The sequence below is a fragment of the Ostrinia furnacalis genome, unplaced genomic scaffold (genome assembly GCF_004193835.3).
Source record: "Ostrinia furnacalis isolate ACB-3 unplaced genomic scaffold, ASM419383v2 OfSCF0924, whole genome shotgun sequence".
Lineage (NCBI taxonomy): Eukaryota > Metazoa > Arthropoda > Insecta > Lepidoptera > Crambidae > Ostrinia > Ostrinia furnacalis.
The window spans coordinates 507,539-528,643 of NW_021131163.1; the positions used below are offsets into that span (position 1 = coordinate 507,539).

At 38.1% G+C, this 21,105-nt stretch overlaps 1 protein-coding gene across 1 annotated transcript; it reads right to left on the reverse strand.

Annotated features, from left to right (window-relative positions):
* Window positions 1–1,323: 1,323 nt before the first annotated feature.
* On the reverse strand, window positions 1,324–13,583 carry LOC114350613 (uncharacterized). The gene is made up of 12 exons (XM_028301480.1): window positions 13,479–13,583; window positions 11,476–11,811; window positions 10,028–10,384; window positions 9,320–9,586; window positions 7,560–7,817; window positions 6,885–7,065; window positions 5,532–5,704; window positions 4,752–4,889; window positions 3,369–3,539; window positions 2,883–2,996; window positions 2,229–2,453; window positions 1,324–1,678 (listed from the first exon to the last, which is right to left on the reverse strand). The coding sequence occupies exons 1-12, from the start codon at window positions 13,522–13,524 to the stop codon at window positions 1,488–1,490; spliced, it is 2,457 nt and encodes an 818-aa protein (XP_028157281.1). The 5' UTR covers window positions 13,525–13,583; the 3' UTR covers window positions 1,324–1,487.
* Between the last annotated feature and the right edge of the window lie 7,522 nt (window positions 13,584–21,105).

Consider the following 21,105-nt stretch of genomic DNA (forward strand, 5'->3'; position numbering starts at 1 on the left):
TCGACGAAAACGAAAACATCCAGTCCTTTTAATACCATATCCATNTCAAGAGTGGAAAGTAAACATAGGATTCATGTTATTTATTTACGTGCAAAATGTAAGTAAGTAAATCATAAAAGTGGAACGCCGAGCTATTTCCAAAACCCGTCCAATATTATAATACAATTTGGCTGCGACAACTACAATACAGAACATCTCCCAAATCGATGTGCATAAAATAATATAATACAATACTAGTAAGTAAGAGGTTATGATAACAATATTGCTATCAATAAGTTTATAGAATTGGTCCGCCAGGAATAATTGTTCTTACATAAAGATTTGTGTCATTTAGAACCTAGAAAGTATTTTTTCGGCACTGTTGATCTAACGGCGAACAATGTATGGAGAACGAACATTGTCCTTTCATCAAAATCGGTTCAGTGATTTAGGCGTGAAAGCAAGACAGACAGACAGAGTTACTTTCGCATTTATAATATTAGTACCTATAGATTACGGACGGGTAAGTACCTACCTGTCTAAATTTAAAGTAAAACATACTTGAGGGTACGTCCATGCATATATTCAGATCACATTCTTTACTACGCATTAGTTTCTTTTTTGTGATAGGCTTTAGAAAGGTACTAATTCTTGAAGTATTCCACTCTTAACTCTTTTAAATTCCTACATCACTTTTTTTTTTTTATGCTAGCCAAGGCAGGTATTTGACCGCAATCGCACCTGGTGTTAAGTGAGATTCAAGGTGTGAGTGTTATTCTCATCTAAGACAATGTTACGATGAAATTCAAATCGTTGTAAATCTTTTCAAACTGGTAAAGGTCGCGGGAGGAGCCTGGATGCGGGCAGCGCAGGACCGTTCATTGTGGAAAACCTTGGGGGAGGCCTTTGTCCAGCAGTGGACGTCATTTGGCTGAGACGAAATCTTTTCAATAAAAATTGCGATGAAGCTACATCTGCCTGCGGTGCTCATCAATTCGGTAAAATGTATTTTTACCGCTATCAACACTGAATGTTTCTGTTTGAACTAACTCTATGATATTTAATTTTAATCTTAATTTATCTTTCCAACCTCTCATTCTAAGATAGGTACATTTCTGGAATAATTAGGCATGTATGGTACTTTATAGGACGTAGGTAGGCAATAAATGAACGCATAGTATAATCTGAAAAAAAATATGGGGCAAATGACTTACGCACTGACAAAAATAGTAAATGTTAAGTGCCAAATAAAACAGAAATTCATAACATAACATATATTTCTTTACACAAAATGTAATAATAAACAAATGTACGAGTAATGTTGGCAAAAACCTAAGTAATTCATTTCAGACAATGTTTCACAACAATGAAATTTTCCATCCGAATTTTCTTCAAATCCTCACATTTAATTTTCCACATACATGTGACTCACATTAAGTAGCGTCCAAGTATAATTATAGAGTGCCCAGATTAAGTTTTTGCCAACATTCTTCTGCACACTTTTTTATTTATGCAGCCATAGGAGTGTGGTTGACAGGCGCCATGGGCGGCGGTGGTTGCTTTCGGAAGCTGTTGCGAATGGTGGTGGCCCTGCGGTGGACCCAGCCGCGGCTTTTCTTGGACGTCAGCGAAAGAACAATTATCATGAGAGACATGCTCAGCAAGAAGAATAACAGCCAGGTGTAGTTTCGTTGGACCACTGAAAGTAATATACGTATGTATAATTCACTGACATCAATGCTAGCGGCGGTTGTGGATTCGAATCCTGCCGGTAACAAATGCTATGTCTTGAGCATCACTCTAGTTCTTGTTATACTTGTAATAGGTAGCGAAATAATGCTGGATGTAGGCTGTTACGAACCGAGCAATATGGAAATCATTGGGGGATGCCTACGTTGAGTAGTGGACGTCCTGTCGCCGAAATGATGATGATACTCATAGTACACTCTACATACTTTGGGGTTCAGTATTTGGTATAATAGTAAAGCATTTTATCTCCAGCTTGTCGGTCCATTAAGCTGGTGAGATACGGGACTATTCCCACCTCTCGTTCCCACCGCTGCAATTCCTGTATAGCCAGGATCTACAGCTTGACCGCCAATAAAAATCCAACCAGTGAAGGTCAAGTTTGTCCCGGGGGAAAGTTACACTGTCATTGGACCCGCAACAAAATTAATCAGAAGAACATAGGAGGAGCAAGTGAACGGAGTGATTCTGGTAAAAATATGTAGGAAGAAAGGGCTACTTACAAATGATATGCGGCGGTTGGGGCGATGGAGTCGTTTCGTCTATAGGCATCTCAATAGTGTGGTCAGACGAGCCGTACACCTCGACCTCCTGGCCGAGGATCTTGGCGGCCACGGTCCAGGGGTGGTTGTCCAGCATGGTGGGGTCGGCGATGGTAATGCTGCAGAGACCTCTGCTCAGGTCGTCGTGGCTGGTGTAGCGCGCAGGCAAAGTTTGGGAGTTGAACCCTGGAAGATTGTTTAGCTTATGAAATGCAGGTTGGGAAATAAGAATGGTTTGAATTAATGGTTGTTAATATTAATAATAAAATAATATTTGCTCCTGGCAAATAAGAGTGAGAAGCAATGATGCATGAAACAGAAGCACTGCATAATAATATGTTTGCACTTATAGATTGTTTCATTCACGAAGACGCGCCCCATAAATTTTTGGTCAAGAGAAGCGCGGGGTGCGGGGAGTTTGATCTGAGCAATCCGAGCGTCATTATTGCAGTGTGCGTGTGCACTCATGGATGATTTAGCGTGTACCGATAACACTCAAACATTAGCGGAAGATTGGTGAGGCGCGTTTTCGTGGATGAAACGATCTATACTGCATAAATTTTGCGGAAAATATGAAATTTTATGTTCATCTTTTGTCTAGCCTCTTGATCTTACCAGATCCGTCGATGCGGACAAAACGGCAGTACTCCAAAGCGCGTTCATCGTGGACTCTGCCTTGTACGATCAACTGCTGTGGGCTTATAAGAAGCTGCTGTACAGCAATTTGAGCTGAAAATGATAAGACATTTAGTTTAGATTTTATATGATGTGACGCGATTAGTGTTACCTACACCTACATGGTAAAACATAATTCACATTTTTTTTATCATTATTCTTCTTCTTATCATGTCGACAACAAACCTACAGTGTTAGCCCAAAACTTCGCTACAAGAGTGGCGTTGTCAGCAGCATTAATTAAATCATTGATCATTATTGGTTTTCCTACATGGGAAATATAAATATACGAGTACATACCAGTCAGAGTTCGGATGATAAGATTAACCGAAAAATCCAAAAATCTTTTTCTGACGTGCCTACTTACGTACGAGTACCTACCTAGTTATGTTTTTTACTTGATAGAATTCCATTATAAAAACTTACGTTGAACATTAACACTAAAGGAAGCCCTTTGCTCTTCAGCAGTCGCGTCAGTGAATCCGACATGACAGCTCCAGGCTCCAGAGTCTCTTTCCTGGAGGTTCCTGAACCTGATGCCGCACTCTCCCGCGTCGAAGCCCGCGCCTACGTATTCCATTACGTCAGATTGTGTACCTGGAAATACATTAAAATGATTTAAATTTCATAGCAAGTAGAGACGATGGCCGTTGGGGCAGAAAAGTTCTCGAGTGGCAACTACGGGCCGGAAGACGTAGCGTGGGCAGGCCTCCTACTAGGTCGCGGGACGAAAATGGATGCGGGTGGCCGGACCGCAGGGCCGGTCGTTATAGAAAGCCTTAGGGGAAGCCTTCGTCCAGCACTGGACGCCATTTGGCTGAAATGAACGAAGGTCACCACAAGTCTCCACTAAAACCCGTATGTAGTATTTTGGCTTGCTACAATTTTCGAAAATTACTTTGGTTTTATTTAGATTTACCAGATTTTATCCCTTAGCGAGCATCCCCAAGCTTCATTTCTATTGGTCACTGAGCTATCGCTAACTGATTTTTTACAAGTTGGAATTCATCATCATCATTACAGCCACAGGCCGTCCACTGCTGAACACGGGCTTCCCAATGAGGAAGATGAGTGTAATTATTTTATAATGTAAAAAGGTGAAACATAAAATATAAAAAATATTAGTGAAAGAATTTTTTCGATATCTCAAAAACTGAATTTTCTATGGGCATTCAAAGTTGGATGTTTTAAAAATCAACTCGCACTTGACCGTTTAGCGCGTGACGTCACACCGCCCGTTACCTCCGCCGGGATGGCATTGCTCCTTCGCGCGCTCATAGACTCGTACAGTCATTTCGAGTTTTATAGAATTATGGAGTAAAAAATACCATGCAGATATTGTATAGTAACCCTTTTATACTAATACAATGGTTAGTGCCCCAGAAAATTACTTTTAAAGCTAAGAAAAGCTGATAAATACATAAATAGTGTAAGTTAACGAAAAGGGAGAAAGCGTTATCTACAAAAACCAGTCGATATTATTGCAAAGATCATTTTAATGCGAGTACCTACCTAAAGACAAAACACCTACCATTGTATATTTTTCATTACAATTTTTTTATAAAGTATTTTAGTGACATTTTATTTGAAACAGTAGACAAAAAATAGAGAAACAAAACACGAGGCACGCACGCAGATGGGTTACTTAAAAAGTAAATTGAATCCTTTGAAACTTTNCATTATTTCCACATCGCCCGGTTGGAATCGGCGAATTCAAGAACATCCTAAGACACTGTAATTAAACTCCTGGGACATTGATATTAAATCCTAATTTTAATGTAAATGCAATTTTTACAAAATCCAACTTACTGGGAGAAATGCTGAAGACAGTTCCATTGCGTGCCCTGAAGTAGCAGTACCGGATTACGGACTGGACTGAGCAGCTCATCGTAACCTCGTCACCTTCTACCGCTGAAATCTGGTTGTGAGAAGTGGCCAGGGTGGGTTCTGAAAATATAAATAACTTGATTATAGATGCAGTTCGATAAGTTAAAGGTGCATTCAAGGAGACAGAAGAACCCGATTACGAGTATTATTGGTATAAAGACCGTCTAAGGAAAAACAAAATTCTTGTTCTCCAAGCACGCTGTAAGATGCCATATTAACAAAAAACCACATACCTATCTAAAAGTAATTACGTGACGGTTTTCTTATCAATGTGCAATAACTTTTAAAATATTGGATTAAGATGCATTCCCACTGCCAATCAATTGATAACATAATTAATACTTTTTAAGTTCTTTATGAATTTCTTATTTTATTCTGCTTTGTTCTTTTTTAGTTCGACTTTTAAATGGGAATTACCTAGTTATAATATAAGTAACTATAACTAGCGACCACCCGCGACTTCGTACGCGTGGATCCCGCTTTACCCGCTTGGGGAATTATTAATATTATATTCCCGTCTTAGTGAGAACCTACGTTCTAAAAGGAACCCCATGCAAAATTTGAGACTCTAGTTACTGAGATTTCGTGATGAGTGAGTCAGTCAGTAAGTGACTTTTTATAGAATATAAGTAGATAAGTTGTTCCTATACTATAAACTGCTCCCTTGGTCAATGTAACCCCTAAATTATTAGCAATCGTTACCTGTGGATACAGTGTGGTCATCGGCGGTGGCCCACGGCCAGACCACTCGCAGGAAGCCGTGGTAGGCCTCGTCATCGCTGGTGACCATGGAACAGCGCCACATGCCCAGATCTGCGGCCTCAGGGTTCGTGATGCGGAGACCACAGTCGTTTGTCGTCACGTTGGAAGCTAGGCTGAAAGAATTAACGTAAGAGATCTTACTAATCGTTCTAGAATTACAGGTAACTCGTAATTATTTTAAGTACAAATGTTTGTGTCTGTTACGTCTGTCGTCTCACGCTACGCTTTCCGGTACGTGAACGTGAGCTTTGCCCCAGAATGTCCCCAATCTTAAGGGGGCGAAATAGGAGATGAGAGTCAATATGGAACATACTCGTATTATGCTTGATCTATTACCTCAACTATTAATAAACAATACTTACTCCAAAAATTTAGTTGAAATTGATACATAGACAACCAGGGTTGGTGAGGGTAGGGAAAAGGCGCATTCTGTCAAATTATAAATCTGCTCAAAAATGTCTGAAGTGCTAAAAGTGTTCCAGGTTTTGATGTTATTGTTGTATGTGAATTTGTAACGTTTGCAGTCAAAGTCACGAGGAAACGCTAGTAACTAACTACATATTATTTGATGTCGTAACTTCTGTACCTTGATGACCAAGTCGTCGATAACGCATTAATTGTTGCTATCTAAATAATTGGATAAGGATAATGCGATTACATAAAAACTATTGTAGGAATCTGATATTTTTATTCATTACTGAATTATTCCATGTTTTATTTAACGTGGCGTGCGACTGTTATCTTTTAATTATAGGAAAATTACGATTTGCACAACCAAGCAATTAGCAGGTGGTTTAAAAATATTTTATAAGAACAAATAAAGTACCTATTTATATCTTTAAGAAACACTTTGCGTTCCGTGACACTACTTATGAAAGAGTGATGCTATAGACAACTGGAGACACGTCCCTTCAAAACTGTCCTATGCAGTATGCATCATTAACAGTCTACAGTAGTCCACTGCTGGTCATAGGCCTTTATCAATACACTCCATGTTACCCTGTCTTCGGCTTGTTATATCCAGCTTCTGCCAGTGATCGTACCCTATGTTTATCTACAGAGTTGCAGTAACTATCAGAAACTTTTCAATGCGAGAGTGAATAGGCACTTACAGGGCAAATATGTACCAAGACTGCATCTCAGGTGCGATTGCGGTCAAAGGCAGGACAGGTAGCTTGTTAAGCATAAAAAAGTAACTTGGGGTCATTGGACGGGATTCTACGTGCTCACGGACCAGGCTTTAGTACTTATTGTGTTGTATGTGTTTTTAGTGTGCAAATAAATAAGTTATACCTGACGCCAGCTCCATGGAAGCTGTACCGGTCTTCGCCAACACCCTGAGAAGCCATGAGCACGCGTCCAGAGGGCTCCCTGAATTTGCACATGCGGACTGTGTGGTCTCCTTCGATGGCACATTTGAGCAGGATTGCGGGCTGGTTCATTTCCACATGAGTGACCACTTCAGGACGAGGTTCTGGAAACCAATGGTGGAAAATTTTTGAGCATTCGTGATGCATTCGTTTGTTTTCTTCTTAGTTTATCGCGTTATACTCGAATGATAAAGGCTCTCGTGCGTGAATAAGTACTTGTCTAACATACTTATAGGGCAACGACTTGCTTAGTCACTAGTTTAAAAACTCATTTAAAGAAGGAAGTAGAAAGAAATATTTTTGATTAAATAAAATGTTATACTACATTTTTTTATGCATCAATTGCGGTTATCATCAGGATATTAGTTTTCACTGCAGGAACACAAACCTTTGTATTTTAACAGAAGCAAAGAGGATTTAACCTGAATTCTCCATTTTGGATGCAGCAGAGTAGAATAGGACCACACTAACACTTGTGGGTGGTGACTTCGCGTGAAATATTATGCTAATATCATGCATCGTAGGAGCGTAGAATAAACCCTCCATTTGCCTCAAGTAAAGTAACAGCAATAGAATAGATGACAGTCTGATGACTCACCAGCGCTGTTCACATGAACGGTAAGAGTGTGCTGTTCAGTCAGCACTCTGCCAGGAGCGCCGACTACCATGGTCCAGGTGCCGCTATGCTGATCCGTGGCCCTATCCAGCGTGATGCGGCACCGGCCGAAGGTCTCGAAGACTGCGACCTCTTCAGGCGCTGTGATGCTGCAGTAGACCGCGTCTTCTGGGCCCACCTCCACGTCTACTGGACGGTCTTTCACCCATTCGAGTTTCGTCACCGCTCCTTCCCATGCAGCTGTTCGAAATTCACAAATTATTATTGTTTGTTTTTAATTTTAATTTATTTTATAGCCACGATAGTCGAACGGTGAAGGGGTCGGACTGGCCGACTCGAGATCCGGGGATCGCGGGATCGAATCCCACCGCCGTTTGACTATTGTGGTGAGCCCACTCGCAACACAAGCATATTTAGATTAGCAAGAGGGGCTAACGGGACTATTAGTAAGTGCAATACAAATTGCTAATAATCTTTAAAAAAATATAAAAAAATACACCGCATTGGTCTGCATTTTGCCTATGAAAGAAAAGTAATGATCAGGTCTAAGGTGAAAGGGATAATCCACATAACAACATTGGTGGAGGTCTCTGAACAAGCCCCCCCGAGCAGAAAAAAATTTGCCCATAATTGGTATCGAACCCAGGATCCAGAGGGGATTTGAAAGAAATGGGCTACTTACCACTATACCATAGATAGACTTAGATATTTTAATTTAAAGAGGTTATTTTGAATTTCAGCAATGACAATACATATCCCTATTTATTAGAAAGGTTGCACCATATCATTAAAATATCGAATGTCTGCTTTTTCCGCAGGTTTAGTTATTCTCTTTTTAGGCGTAGGTAATATTAGCAAAAAATCTCCAACGTCGAGCTATTGGAACGCTGCCACGAAATTCCGATCGACCAGCAGATCAAGCGCCGCAAGTGGAACTGGATTGGCCACACTCTCCGAAGGGACCCCGATCACATCCCTAAGCAGGCTCTGGATTGGAATCCAAAAGGAAAACGCAAACGTGGTCGCCCCAGGCAAAATTGGCGGCGCACTGTAGCGGACGAGGCGAAGAAGATCGGGAAGACCTGGAGCGAGATCAAGCGAGAAGCTCAAGACCGAACGCGATGGAGGACTGTTGTGGACGCCCTCTGCCCCATCTAGGGGACATAGGACCATAAGTCAAGTAAGTCAATATTAGCAAAATCATTGTGATCTGGCACCTAAAACTCTGTGTACTTATAATTTATTGTGATTCATAAAATAATTCAGATCTTTTTACCAACCTATCAAATAAATCAAGCTAATCATGTACTATTGTGATTACGTTGATAACTAACTTACTTACGGATATGATATTTTCTTTTGTGATGTACTTAGGCATAAGTTCGCTAACATTGTAAGCAATGAAAGTTTGAGTACAGTCGATGACGCACATATCTAAACATTGTGGCATCTTATACAGTTGCAGTAAGTGCCATATTACAACTGAAAAGTTGACTGACTGTACCTACAGTCAATGAAGTTTACACTGATAAGACTATAATACCTAACTTACCTAAATCTTAATCCCATGTTATACGTTATCAATTTAATTAATTTCTATATTATACTTAGTGATAATTTAAAGCAAGTGCCTACCTTCTTATTTTGTAACGACTTCAACTAGTTCTTAAGTGAAGTGTGCAGTTCTAATCTTTACTATTTAATAATTAAAGCTATTAAATGACTTGCATAAACATATTTACCATTTACAGTTACTTGAGTAGCCGCTCTATAGATTATCGCATCTCCGTACACAATTTCCCATGTCCCTGCGTAGTCCATTTGGACGTCTGGAACTATGAACCCACAGGCAGATATGTGGTTCCCATCGACATGGTGGGGGATATCAGTTCTCCCGTTAGGTCCGAGCAGTTTGCAGGTGCCATGGTTATGCGTGGGTACTGCTAAACGGACGTAGAAGTCGCTGCCATTAGTTAAAGTGACCTCTGCCGGCAATGCCCCTACATTTTCTGCAAAGTAAAATTAAAAGTCACGAACAGGTGTCAAGGAAAGAGCTGATGGCTGAAAATTTCTCGAGTGGCGACCACGAGCCGGCAGGCCTACTACTAGGTGGACCGACTATCTGCTGAAGGTCGCGGGAGGTGCCTGGATGCGGGCGGCGCAGGACCGGTCTTTGTGGAAAACCTTGGGGGAGGCCTTTTTCCAGCACTGGACGTCTTTCGACTGAAACGAACGAACTGCTAAACGGACGTAGAGTGAAATCCTTCAGAAAGTGACCTCTGCCGGCAATGCCCCTACATTTTCTGCAAAGTAAAAGTTCCAGCTCACGAATAGGTATCAAGGAATTAATTATGAATTTATCTGCGTTGTTTTGATCTTATCGATTGTACGTGACATGATAATAATATGTGAATTTAAATCGATAATTAATGTACATTGACAAATATTACCTTCGACGTTGATAGTGATGTTTAATCTTCTCTCAATGCGTTGGGAAAATCTGGAGTCCCTGGAAAGGAGAGTCCACCGGCCGACAGACTGTTCGGTCTCTACGTTAATTTCTACGCCACACGCTGTATGAAGGTCTCTAAAAGCTTTAATTCCAAGGGCAGCCATCGAAGCAGTATCATCGAAATTATATTCCTTTTCATTCGGTGCAACAATGTGACAGCTCTCGGTGTTAATGAAATCGTTGTAATTTATTCTGACTTCGTGGCTGCTTCCAATAGCAGTATTGAAAATTTGCCCATTCAAATATTCGACTTGTCTGTCTTCGATAGCCTCTTCAGTTTCGGTTTCAGGTGTACCTTTGATAGTAAATAATCACATGCATGAGCATAAGGTTTCTATGTGTATGAAATCTGAGTCTTAAGACATTTTTGTTATTGCACATTTATTAAGCGTGACTTGAATAAAGTGGTTTTATGTCGTGATGATTAATTATTTTAATCCTTAAACAGATTCCATCAGTATACATTATAGTCATACGGACAGTATGCTATATTATGATACTAATAACCAATCAAACGACCTCTATTAGCTTTTCTAATAGGAATTAGAGATTACGGTACTGAATATCGCATTGCACACATAAATTGAAGTAAAAAAACACCTGTTTTTCTGAGAATGGGCAAAATGGATCGCGATAGGCGCTAAAATAGCCATAACCAATTATATTTGAAAAGACGTTTATTTAGATGTAGGAAAAACTATAGTGAAAATTATAATAGGTAATTCAGGTTTGAAAGCAGTAATTTCACTAAGGGTGGATTCGACCAAACAAGAGTAAAAATTATTCGACATTTCGACATATTTCCCATACTGAAACTCTCAATATGCCAGTTATACTAGGAGTTATTCTCGGATAAAAGTTTGTTCGAATCAGGCCTAAGTAGGAATTAGCTTACTTATCTGTGGTATTAGAAAATGTACTCCAAACTACCCAATATAACTAAAAGAAGGTTAAAAAGTGCAGTAATAAACGATCAATACCCATAGTTATTAGCCTTTTTAACCACTATGCCCATTCTCCTTTACCATGGTTAATGATGATGAAAAATTAAGCAATCTGAAGTAAATAGTCGAAAAAACCTAACAGAACCCTCTGAACAATCTTCGAATTATTTTTTGAATGTGACTTTTTTCGATTGCATGAGAATCGTTTAGGTACCCCAGGTCTCGACCAGAAAGGCGCGCAATCCTCATCACGCATTGGTTCCCGCTGAAAACCAGCTTCTTAGCATGTATTATATTATCTGTGGCATGACGTTTGTGTCATGTCGCGATTTTTGCTGAGCGGGCGCCTATTCACCATTTTTTTATGTTTACTCTTGCTTTGTCTACCATATTGTGCTGAATAAAGACTTTCTTATTCTTATTCTATTTTCTAGGTACTCACTTGTTTCCAAATTAACTTGGTAGGATTTGCTGCCAGTTTGCTCAGTGTTTGTTTTGTAATGCAGCGTCCAGAGTCCTTCATCTTTGGTATCAATGATTTTGACATCTACGGCGCAAGGGCTCAATGGGTTAAATTCTAGTAACGCAAACTTGTCTGTATCGTACGTTTGGTCGAGTTTATCTTGATCCCTGCTGAATGGGATGGTTTCTCCCGTGGGAGTATCCAGGTAGCAGTTGATATTTTCTTGACCACTAGTCCATGACGCCACAATTCTAGTGTTTAAAGTTTCTCCAGGTGAGAGATTGACGACGGTCACGTCAGTTGCCAATGCGTTGCCTGTAACAAAAATGACATTAGGTTTTCTAGAGAATTCCTAATATATTTTGTTCAAAAGTTCGCCTCTCGCTACGATTTTAAATTGAATCGTAATCCATAACAAATGTTAGATAATAGTCAAGAGATTGCTTAATGGATTGAATGTCAATTTTTAATATTATACGCACGCTAAGGGAGTAAAATAATTAATTTAGTTGTTCCACTGTATCCTGACCACGTATAAATATCGTTCCAGTTATGGTAAGGTAAGTATCCATTGTTTTTGTATGAAACACAAAAAGCGCTGCTACGGTTGTGCAAGGAATACGACGATTATGAGCGAATATTTGCTGTGTTTTAGTTTAAAAATAAGGTGTTCGGACTTTTAATGAAAAGTGCATAAATCCGAAAAAACAAAACAGCGTCACTACGGTTGTGCACGAGGGTTGTTCGTGCTCGGGGTACCTACTGATCACATCAATAATCTAACTAACTAGTCTGGATTCTGGACCAGTCCAGTCTGTACCTACTAGTCCAAGAGATGCTCAACTTAGTCTAAAAGAAAGTTTCTGATGATGGAAGGAGGTAGAGAGAGGTCCTGTAATGTTGACTGTTGTAATATGCATTATAAAAATATCACGGACTCTACAATCTTATTGCAAAAGCACACGTATTTCAAAATCAGATGCTATAGCATGTGTTTAAATGTCCTGACCCCTTTATGGTGTATTTACTGATAATAAGCACCAGAGTAGATGGTTAAGATTGCAATCAAGAGTTATTTGCAATCAGTATTTACTTGCGACTTTGTCCGTGCACAGCCAGTAGGTACCTATGTATTACCTACTTAGGTACAAAGAGTAACAATACATATGTATAGCTAACTAAGAAACAATAATAATGCATCGTTATACAGCTTGCCACTGAAGTATACAACCACGGCATATGAAGCTAAATATCTTATGTACCTAGGTAGTGGTAATAAATGTTTTAATGCAGCAAAACAGTATTTACTAGCATGACTCATTAAAGTAAAATAGTGAAAAGTATATGTCCATAGAGGAGATCCAAGGAACAAAGACAGATTGCTATATAAAAATGCTACAATTACAAACATTGAAATACCTACGAATTTCAATAAAGGCAGAGTTGCACCACCTAACTTTGACCGTAACTTTAACGTTATCCGGTGTTTTTTGTATGGAGTTTGACAGATTTTTGACGTTTGTCAAAGTTAAAGTAAGATGGTTTTATTTTTTTAACAACCACTGTGTAAAAGCTGCGCACGTGACATTGGCGGAATAGTGTGCCCTCAGTGGCGAAATAACGCAAGTTCATCGCCATACGCCATAAACCAAAGAAAAAGAACCCAGCCAAAGACATTTAAATAAATTTTGCCCCATCGTGTGAATTCGTGTGGCATTTTGCTCGTTAAAGTATTTTTCTTGATCATTGACTCAAATTCTAAAATGCAAGTGAATTATAAGTAAAACAAGTTAGTGTTAATGCACTTTAAATCGGTACCTACTCACATTTTCCGGTTAGTTTTTTTTTCACACACACAAACATACCGTCACTATTCTATTGAGTTATCTTTATATTGTGTTCACGGTATAGTTATCCATGAAATTGCAATAATATTACACTCGTGGAATGCACTAGCTTTGTTTAAATCGCACTATATTTACCTGCAAGGAGCAGTGCGCAGGCGCCGATCCACACACATGCCTTCATTTTGCCGACGCTGTGACGACTGGTTTACCACGACAAAGACTCGGATAAACTAATGTGATAATAAAGATACAGGGTGGGCCTTTAAATGTATTCTTGTATGCGCTAATATAAACTCAATTTTGTAGATATCTTTTTTTTATGCAAGACAAGGCAAGGTATTGACCGCTATTCTGTTTTTATTTTGAGTCAACCTTTGTTTTTAGTAATGTTATACAAAAGACAGGCTATTTAACAGCACCCTACAGCTAATAGGGGCGGGGCAGTACAGAAAATTTTTGCATAAACGGGAAATTTTAGTCAAACGTTTTCACGCGTACGAAGTCCCGGGCACAGCTAGTATTTTTATAAAAGTCCATGGAAACCGGCTGAACAGCTGTTACTTTGTAATCAACATGCAGCTGGACACTGAGTAGATTGCGCAGTTATTATGACGTAGACTTTCTTTAGCTAAGAAAGGATTTTTAAAAATTGAACCCCTAAAGGGTGGGGAGGGCTTCTAATATTAACGCGAGAGAAGCCGCAGGCAAAAGTCAGACAAAACTGACTCAAAAATGGATTTAACTGCCTCTGTCACAGTATCTAATCTAAAGATAAATGATAATCTGACTGTTCTATGAACTTATTATAATGTTTTTATGTAATTATTTATTTTAAATTAGTTCACACATCCTGTAGTTCGAGACGACTAATCTAATCTATGCTTTGACATATTGACTAATCTTAGATTTATTGTTGTTGCTTACTCTTATTTTCTCGACTATATTTAAATAATGATACGTTATGCATTTTCAAGCTTCATACAGAAGGTGATGCAGTCATATTAGAATGTTTTCCATTTGGTCGACATTATTAGGGAAATGACATCTAGAAATTTTACAATAAGACATGATTTCGTGACTTAATGGAGGGCAAAATCTTCTCCATAAATCTGAACTCTTTAAAGCCAATTTACAAGCAATAAACCTTGCACTATTTTAAGTTAAAGTACCTACCTACTTAATACTAAAATTCTAGACGGATCAAATTTGTTAGGTAGGATTAGTTCTATAATTAGCTTAGGCAAAATAATTTCCTCACAAACAATAAAAGTTATCTGAAGGTCGGGGTGACTAAGGCATCAAAGTACAGACGATAGTACAACAAACTAAACACTGTAGCATTTTGACTTACTTGACTTAATGTCCTATGTCCCCTAGATGGGGCAGAGGGCGTCCACAACAGTCCTCCATTGCGTTCGGTCTTGAGCTTCGCGTTTGATCTCGTTCCAGGTCTTGCCGATCTTCTTCGCCTCGTCTGCTACAGTGCGCCGCCAAGTTTGGGGCGACTACGTTTACGTTTTCCTTGGGGTTTCCAATCCAGAGCCTGTTTTGGGGATGTGATCGGGGATCTGTAGCATTTTAGGTACCTAAGTAGGGTAAACTTCCAGACATTGGATTACCAGATATTAGACAAAACACCCCTGAATGTCCTTAATGAATATGAATTCAAATGCTAATTAAAACCAGAGTATTTTCTATGTTAAAACTTAACGCCTTTTTATCTTCATCAGTTGGAATCTCTTACTTATTTATTTGTTGAAATAAAAATGCTATAAGTATTTTTTTTATCCAATAAACCTGAAAATGTAAGCTAGTTGCTTACTGACTGCTTGATTCTGGATTCGTACCTATACACACTGCCAACAGTATAATTCTTTTTTTTTAATGTTCGTTGAAGTCCAAGTATGGTTTAAACGGCGAGAAAAAATCGAATAATTTCCGGGAAAACCCCAAAAACAGCCTTTTTTTTAACGCAGGAGAAGCCGCGGGCGGAAAGCTAGTCAATAGATAAAAACATATAACTAACACACAAAAATACTTACTTTGTATTCAGCTTCACTAACTAACGCCTACACAACTTGGTAAGCAACAGCAACTTTAGCTGTTTTGTGTTTTTCAGATGGACGAGTTCGTAGGAGTAGAGTCAATACAGAAAAAATATTATGAGTAAGACTTACTTACTAACTATATTGCACTGCCAGAAACTTATTAAATCTAGCTTCTACATACATTTAAAAGATAATAACTTATCAATATCCTATGACTTTGCTGTGAATTAAGTTTAATGTTTTTTCATCATGTAGAGTTTGTTTGTACTATGTGTCAATGTTGCCTGTTAAGATCATGCAACATGGTTTTCCACTGAAAATCAGGTTTATAACGAGGGTTCCATGGTTTCAGTCGAGTGTAAAATATTTAGGTCTCATATTGTGCGTTAGGCAGTTAGTATATCTGCTTGGTTTCCTAAATCTTTTTTCGCTTATTTACTTTTCACGAAGCTAAGGTTCGTTTCGAAGTTCCTAAACTATCTACGCCTCCAATCATGAAAAAAACTTACCCTCAAGCATCGTCAACCCCAAAGACCCCCCAGAGCCCTTTACTAAAGTATTTTTTAAATATATATACGTCCAACGAACAACACATTATTATTATTTGTCAACATAACGTAGTGGCACCAATGACCGACAAGAACCAATGACCGACACTTTATTTTTTGATTCAATAAAATAAGAGTATAAAATCGATTTCTTAATATGTCAACACTGTACCATAGAAAGCACACTTTTGACTGCCTCCCATTGACATTTAAGCAAAATCCGCCAATTTATTTTGAAAATGGCAGTATAACAACTGATTGCGACTGGAGTACCGGTGAAAATAACAACATTTCTTAGTAAAATACTTAGGGAAGTGAGTACATTTTTTGTTAATTTCACGACTGTATTGTAACTTATTTGAATTTTATCTTTTTCACGGGTTACTTTAAGAACTATAGAATCCATTTTTGTTATAACGAATTTAAAATGTTATTTTGATATTAGTAAAATGTTGGTGTCGATCACTGGTTTTCACAAACTGACTTTTCCAATAATCGACACGTGTCGATAGTAATTTTTTGGAACATTTTTCATTTGACAACCGAATATAGTTCTTATTTTTTTGCGCATTTAGTAGATGTTTGAAGTAAACTATTCATAGTCGAGCTACCAGTAATCGACAAGTGTCGATTATTGGGGAATAATATATGTCGATGATTGGTTCGAGAAAAAAATATTCTCCCGAGCAGTTAGAAAAAGCTGTAAAAGCTGTTNTTCATTTTTTGGGATTTTTTTCTAGTCCGTGTATAGTTAATAAAAATAATACATCCTATTCTTATCTCAAGAATATACCTTATCATGCTCAATCGTTACTTTTGGTTTAAATATGACTAAATGACCTTTAATCTTAATAAGAAGCCCAATATCTCCTTAAAGTGTCGATCATTGGTGCCACTACGCTAGTTTTTTCAGGTAAACGGCTGGCCTCCTGGGGGCGTAGTGTGAGTTTACGTCAAACACATTCGATGTCGACTGTGTAAAAAAGTGACATTAAATATATGACGGATTGTACAGCGCCCCTAGCGGTAACTTTTAAGAACTAAAATCTTCATACTTTCAAGAACTAAAATATATGAAGATTTTAGTTCTTGAAAGTGTCTACTGTACAATCCGTCATACATTTAATGTCATTTTTTTACGCGCTCACTAGTGACGTTTGATGTAAGCTCACAGTACCTCGTATTCAATATAATTCGATACTCAGCCTTCGAATTCAACGATAACGTAACAATTTTTAGTCAAAATTATTTTCGTGCTACCATTTCCCATACTGAGTTCACTTTATGTCACTCTCGGGGCTCTGTTTAAGTTTTCATACTAAATCTTTTGATGGCATTTCGAATACGGAAACGATTGTAAGTCGAAAGCTTTTCGTGCTAGAGCCACTGATCAATTATTATAAGATGCGTACGCGTCTATAATCTCGAAGCCTTATTAGCGCAACACAGCTCGTTAGCGTGTACTTCAGACCTCCCAGGGTACCTCCCAGGAGAAAATACGCGGTCGCCACACTTTTGGGTCTGCATTGGAATTTCCTTCTATTGGGTTAGGTTGCTCGTTACTTACATATACATACATACTTACCAGTCGCTCTTGAAATTCTTAGGTGCGTTTTTTGTGGAAACTTTTGATTTTTTGTGTTTTTAATTATGTGTAAGTCCACACGACAGTATCAAGCTTAATACTGAATCATCTTATGTAATTGTAATAGATGCGATTTTCCGATAAATATTATGTGGCTTTTCCAAAAGTATGGAAGCTGGAAACATTGAATTTTCGGATAGTTCCAGTTTATTCTGTAACCTATTATTGGTACCATTTGAAAGAGCTCGTGAAGCACTTCCAGGATCAGTAACTAGTTTTTCGATATTTTGCATAGTTTCGAAATAATCGAGTGAGATCACTAATCGTTTCCACCTTGTATAATATGTTTGTTTGTATTAAATTAATTTGTATAATTTCCAAGGTAAACATATTATTTTGTCCCAAACTCTTACCAAAAGTGTAGTCACTGAAGTAATAATCCAGTCGAGTGCACATTATGCCGCGCATGCGCGCTCACAGTCCATTCGTGTAGAAAAATATTTTGCCCACGGCGTTGGCCAAGCATGTGTTCAATGCATAGTTAAAATTACCTCTTTTCAGGGGTCAACATGATAGAAAGGTTAGATAAAAGGTCACAATCACTCTTTACCGTAGAGTCTTAGCATCGCTTAAAAGTTATTTAAAAAAATGCAAAATCCACAGTTTAACTTGATAGTTCGAATATAATAAGCAGAGATTTGGTTAATGTAAAACTCAAACTCAAAAACTCAACTCATTAAATTCGTTTTATTTTTGCAAGTGGGCTTTTAAAAAGCACTTTTACACGTCCCAGTACTACCCTGGGCCCCGCTAAAAATTTTCAACTACAACGCGACTAGACGACGATCGAAAAATCACAAATTCGTATCGCGGTGTCGCTTTGACAGCTAGTTAAAGCGAAAACCTTAGATTAATAAAACCTAGATGGATAGTCTTCATACAAACGCTTCGTCAAGAGTGAGGCAAAAAACTTATGTCATTAGTGTCAATTTTGTTGGGGAGTGTAGACAGTGAAAGCGATTTTCCCGAAAGTAGGGAAATTTTTAATACGTTTTTAATTATTTTATAATTAACAAAAACAAAACGCATCATGTACTTACTTATTTATTGAATTCAAAGTACCGACCTAATAACAATAAGATAAATCGACTTAAAAGTCTCGATTTCATAAAAAAGGAAGTGTATTTGTACGGCGAACAATTGGTGAAAACATTGAATTTTCGGATAGATCCAGTTAATTCTGTAACCTATTACTGATACCGTTTGAAAGAGCTCGTGAAGCACTTTCAGGATCAATAATCAGTTTTTCGATATCTTGTATAGATAGTTTAGAAGTAATCGAGTGAGATCACTGTCTTCTCGTTTCCAGTTTTAACTAAAATCGGGACTATTCCCAACTCTCGTTCCCACCACTGCAACTCCTGTGTAGCCAGGATCTACGGCTTGACCGCCACAAAACCCCAACCAATGAAGGTCAAGTTTGTCCCGGGGGAAAGTTAAACTGTCATTGGACCCGCAACGAAATTATTCAGAAGAACATAGGAGGAGTTCGAAATTAAGGTTCGACTTCCCTTCATTGCAAAGCGGATGACAGATGACAAACAAAGGTTTAAAACCTTTAAGAAAAGACTATGCACCACGGACAATAAATATCAATTAAGGGGGCATTTATCTTATGAGCAATTAGCAACTACCTGCCAATAATATTTTTCACAAAATCGCTTAAAAGCACGGAAATTTTTCCTTGTCGCGACAAGATCGGTGTAATAAATTACGGAAACAGATGTAGGTATGTTGTATTGAATTAAGCATTAAATTACGTTCATGTTTCCAAAGATCACACTCCCACAAGATAATATGATGGGCAGACTGCTCATGACTGAATTCATTAGTGGAACACGCAAAAAGGAGACGGAACTAAGTAGTTTGAATTAGTGAAGTTTATGTTTAAAGTTGCCATTCCCCGTGAGGAACTGCGACAAGCAATGGTCGATTTCTAACCATCGCCTAGTTAGACGTTCGCGTACATTCGGGAAGAAATTACATATATAAGTGACGCCCTTTGACTGACGTATTCCATCTTTTTTACCATTCATTAAGTAATTCCTCTTCAACGACTTCTCGGGAATCAAATAATCGGCTTATTNAAATAATTAAAATTCGTCGGACGTGTTTACCAATTTTTCACTTTGACAGTTCATGTGACGTTTACGGGTAAGCCGTGCCGGCTTCCTAAAAATTGCCTCACCTTTCGTGCACTGACTATCTATCTAGGTTTTATTAATCTAAGGCGAAAACAAAACGCAACTGCTTCTTTGTGTAAAAGCTGAATTTGTATAAAAGCTGAAAGAAAGCTACTTTTTCTCAAACGCCTTCACGAACATTTGCTGTGTTTTAGTGAACAAATAAGGTTTGAGGACTTTTTAAATGGAAAGTGATTAAATCCGTTGTTTTGTCTTTGTTTGCACGTGAACTTTACCGCGATACCGAATTTGCACCACAGCTGGAATGAAAAACGGAGCGCAACTGGTGAAGAAGTGCCAATATATTAGAGACGTTAAAAATTAGCGCAATAGGGGCACTGCTTCGGGATAACAAACGGGTCAGTGCTGAGAAGAAGTAGCTCAGTCACTAATGTAGAGCACTTTGTGAGAATGTTATTAATACTCAATAGTTTATTGCTTCCATAATGTTACAACAGGTGTAAAACTATTAAATGTAAATTTAAACCAGACTCTATCGCGTAGAGCGGGGTGCTAAGTAGGCCCTTTCATATAGGGTGAATGTAAAATCATATAACACATTGAAAGTACCTACGTAATACCGTCTGCTCGTTTGCCTCCTATCACATAAAAAAATAAATAATGATCTGCTGTTATATAAATAAATATTTATTTACTACCTGATCAACATCAAGTCGTTTTTGATGAGGTAATTATTCAGGGTGTTTTTTTGCAGTGTACAGAAAGAAATCAATCGAATCAATTGGATGGGTCATGGGTTGGAGTGACAATATTTTACAATTGAAATCACTGGCAATTTTGTAATAAATAAAAATTTCACAATTTGTACTTTTTTCCCTAAAATATGAATAAACTAAGTATAGAGAATTTTATAAAGTCATTATAAAATAGTCATGAAACGAAAGTCATCTTAAAACGAACTCTATACATTCAATACTATACATAAACATTTAAAACACCGTATTTTATTTTGATAGGGTATGCATATATCAATTCACTTGAGTGACTGGAGTCAAGCTGGAGCTTGACACATTAAAATAAACATCCCATACATGAAATATAATAAACGCGATCTTGGAGCAGTCGGCGGAAACAGTATAGTTCGAAGAATCATTCGGTAACTTAAAAGCTCACTCACAAAGTAAACGCAAACTGTCTAATGTCCATATCGCATAGCTCTCTTAAATTGATTTATCGAAACCCTGTTTAAAACCCATCGTATAGACCTTATTTACCATTGAAGTTTATCTATTAAATTTTTTCTCCTCTATTCTTCTAAAGAGTTTCTAAAGTCCGAAGGAATCTAATAATGAGCCAGGGCGGTAATTGGAGGTATGT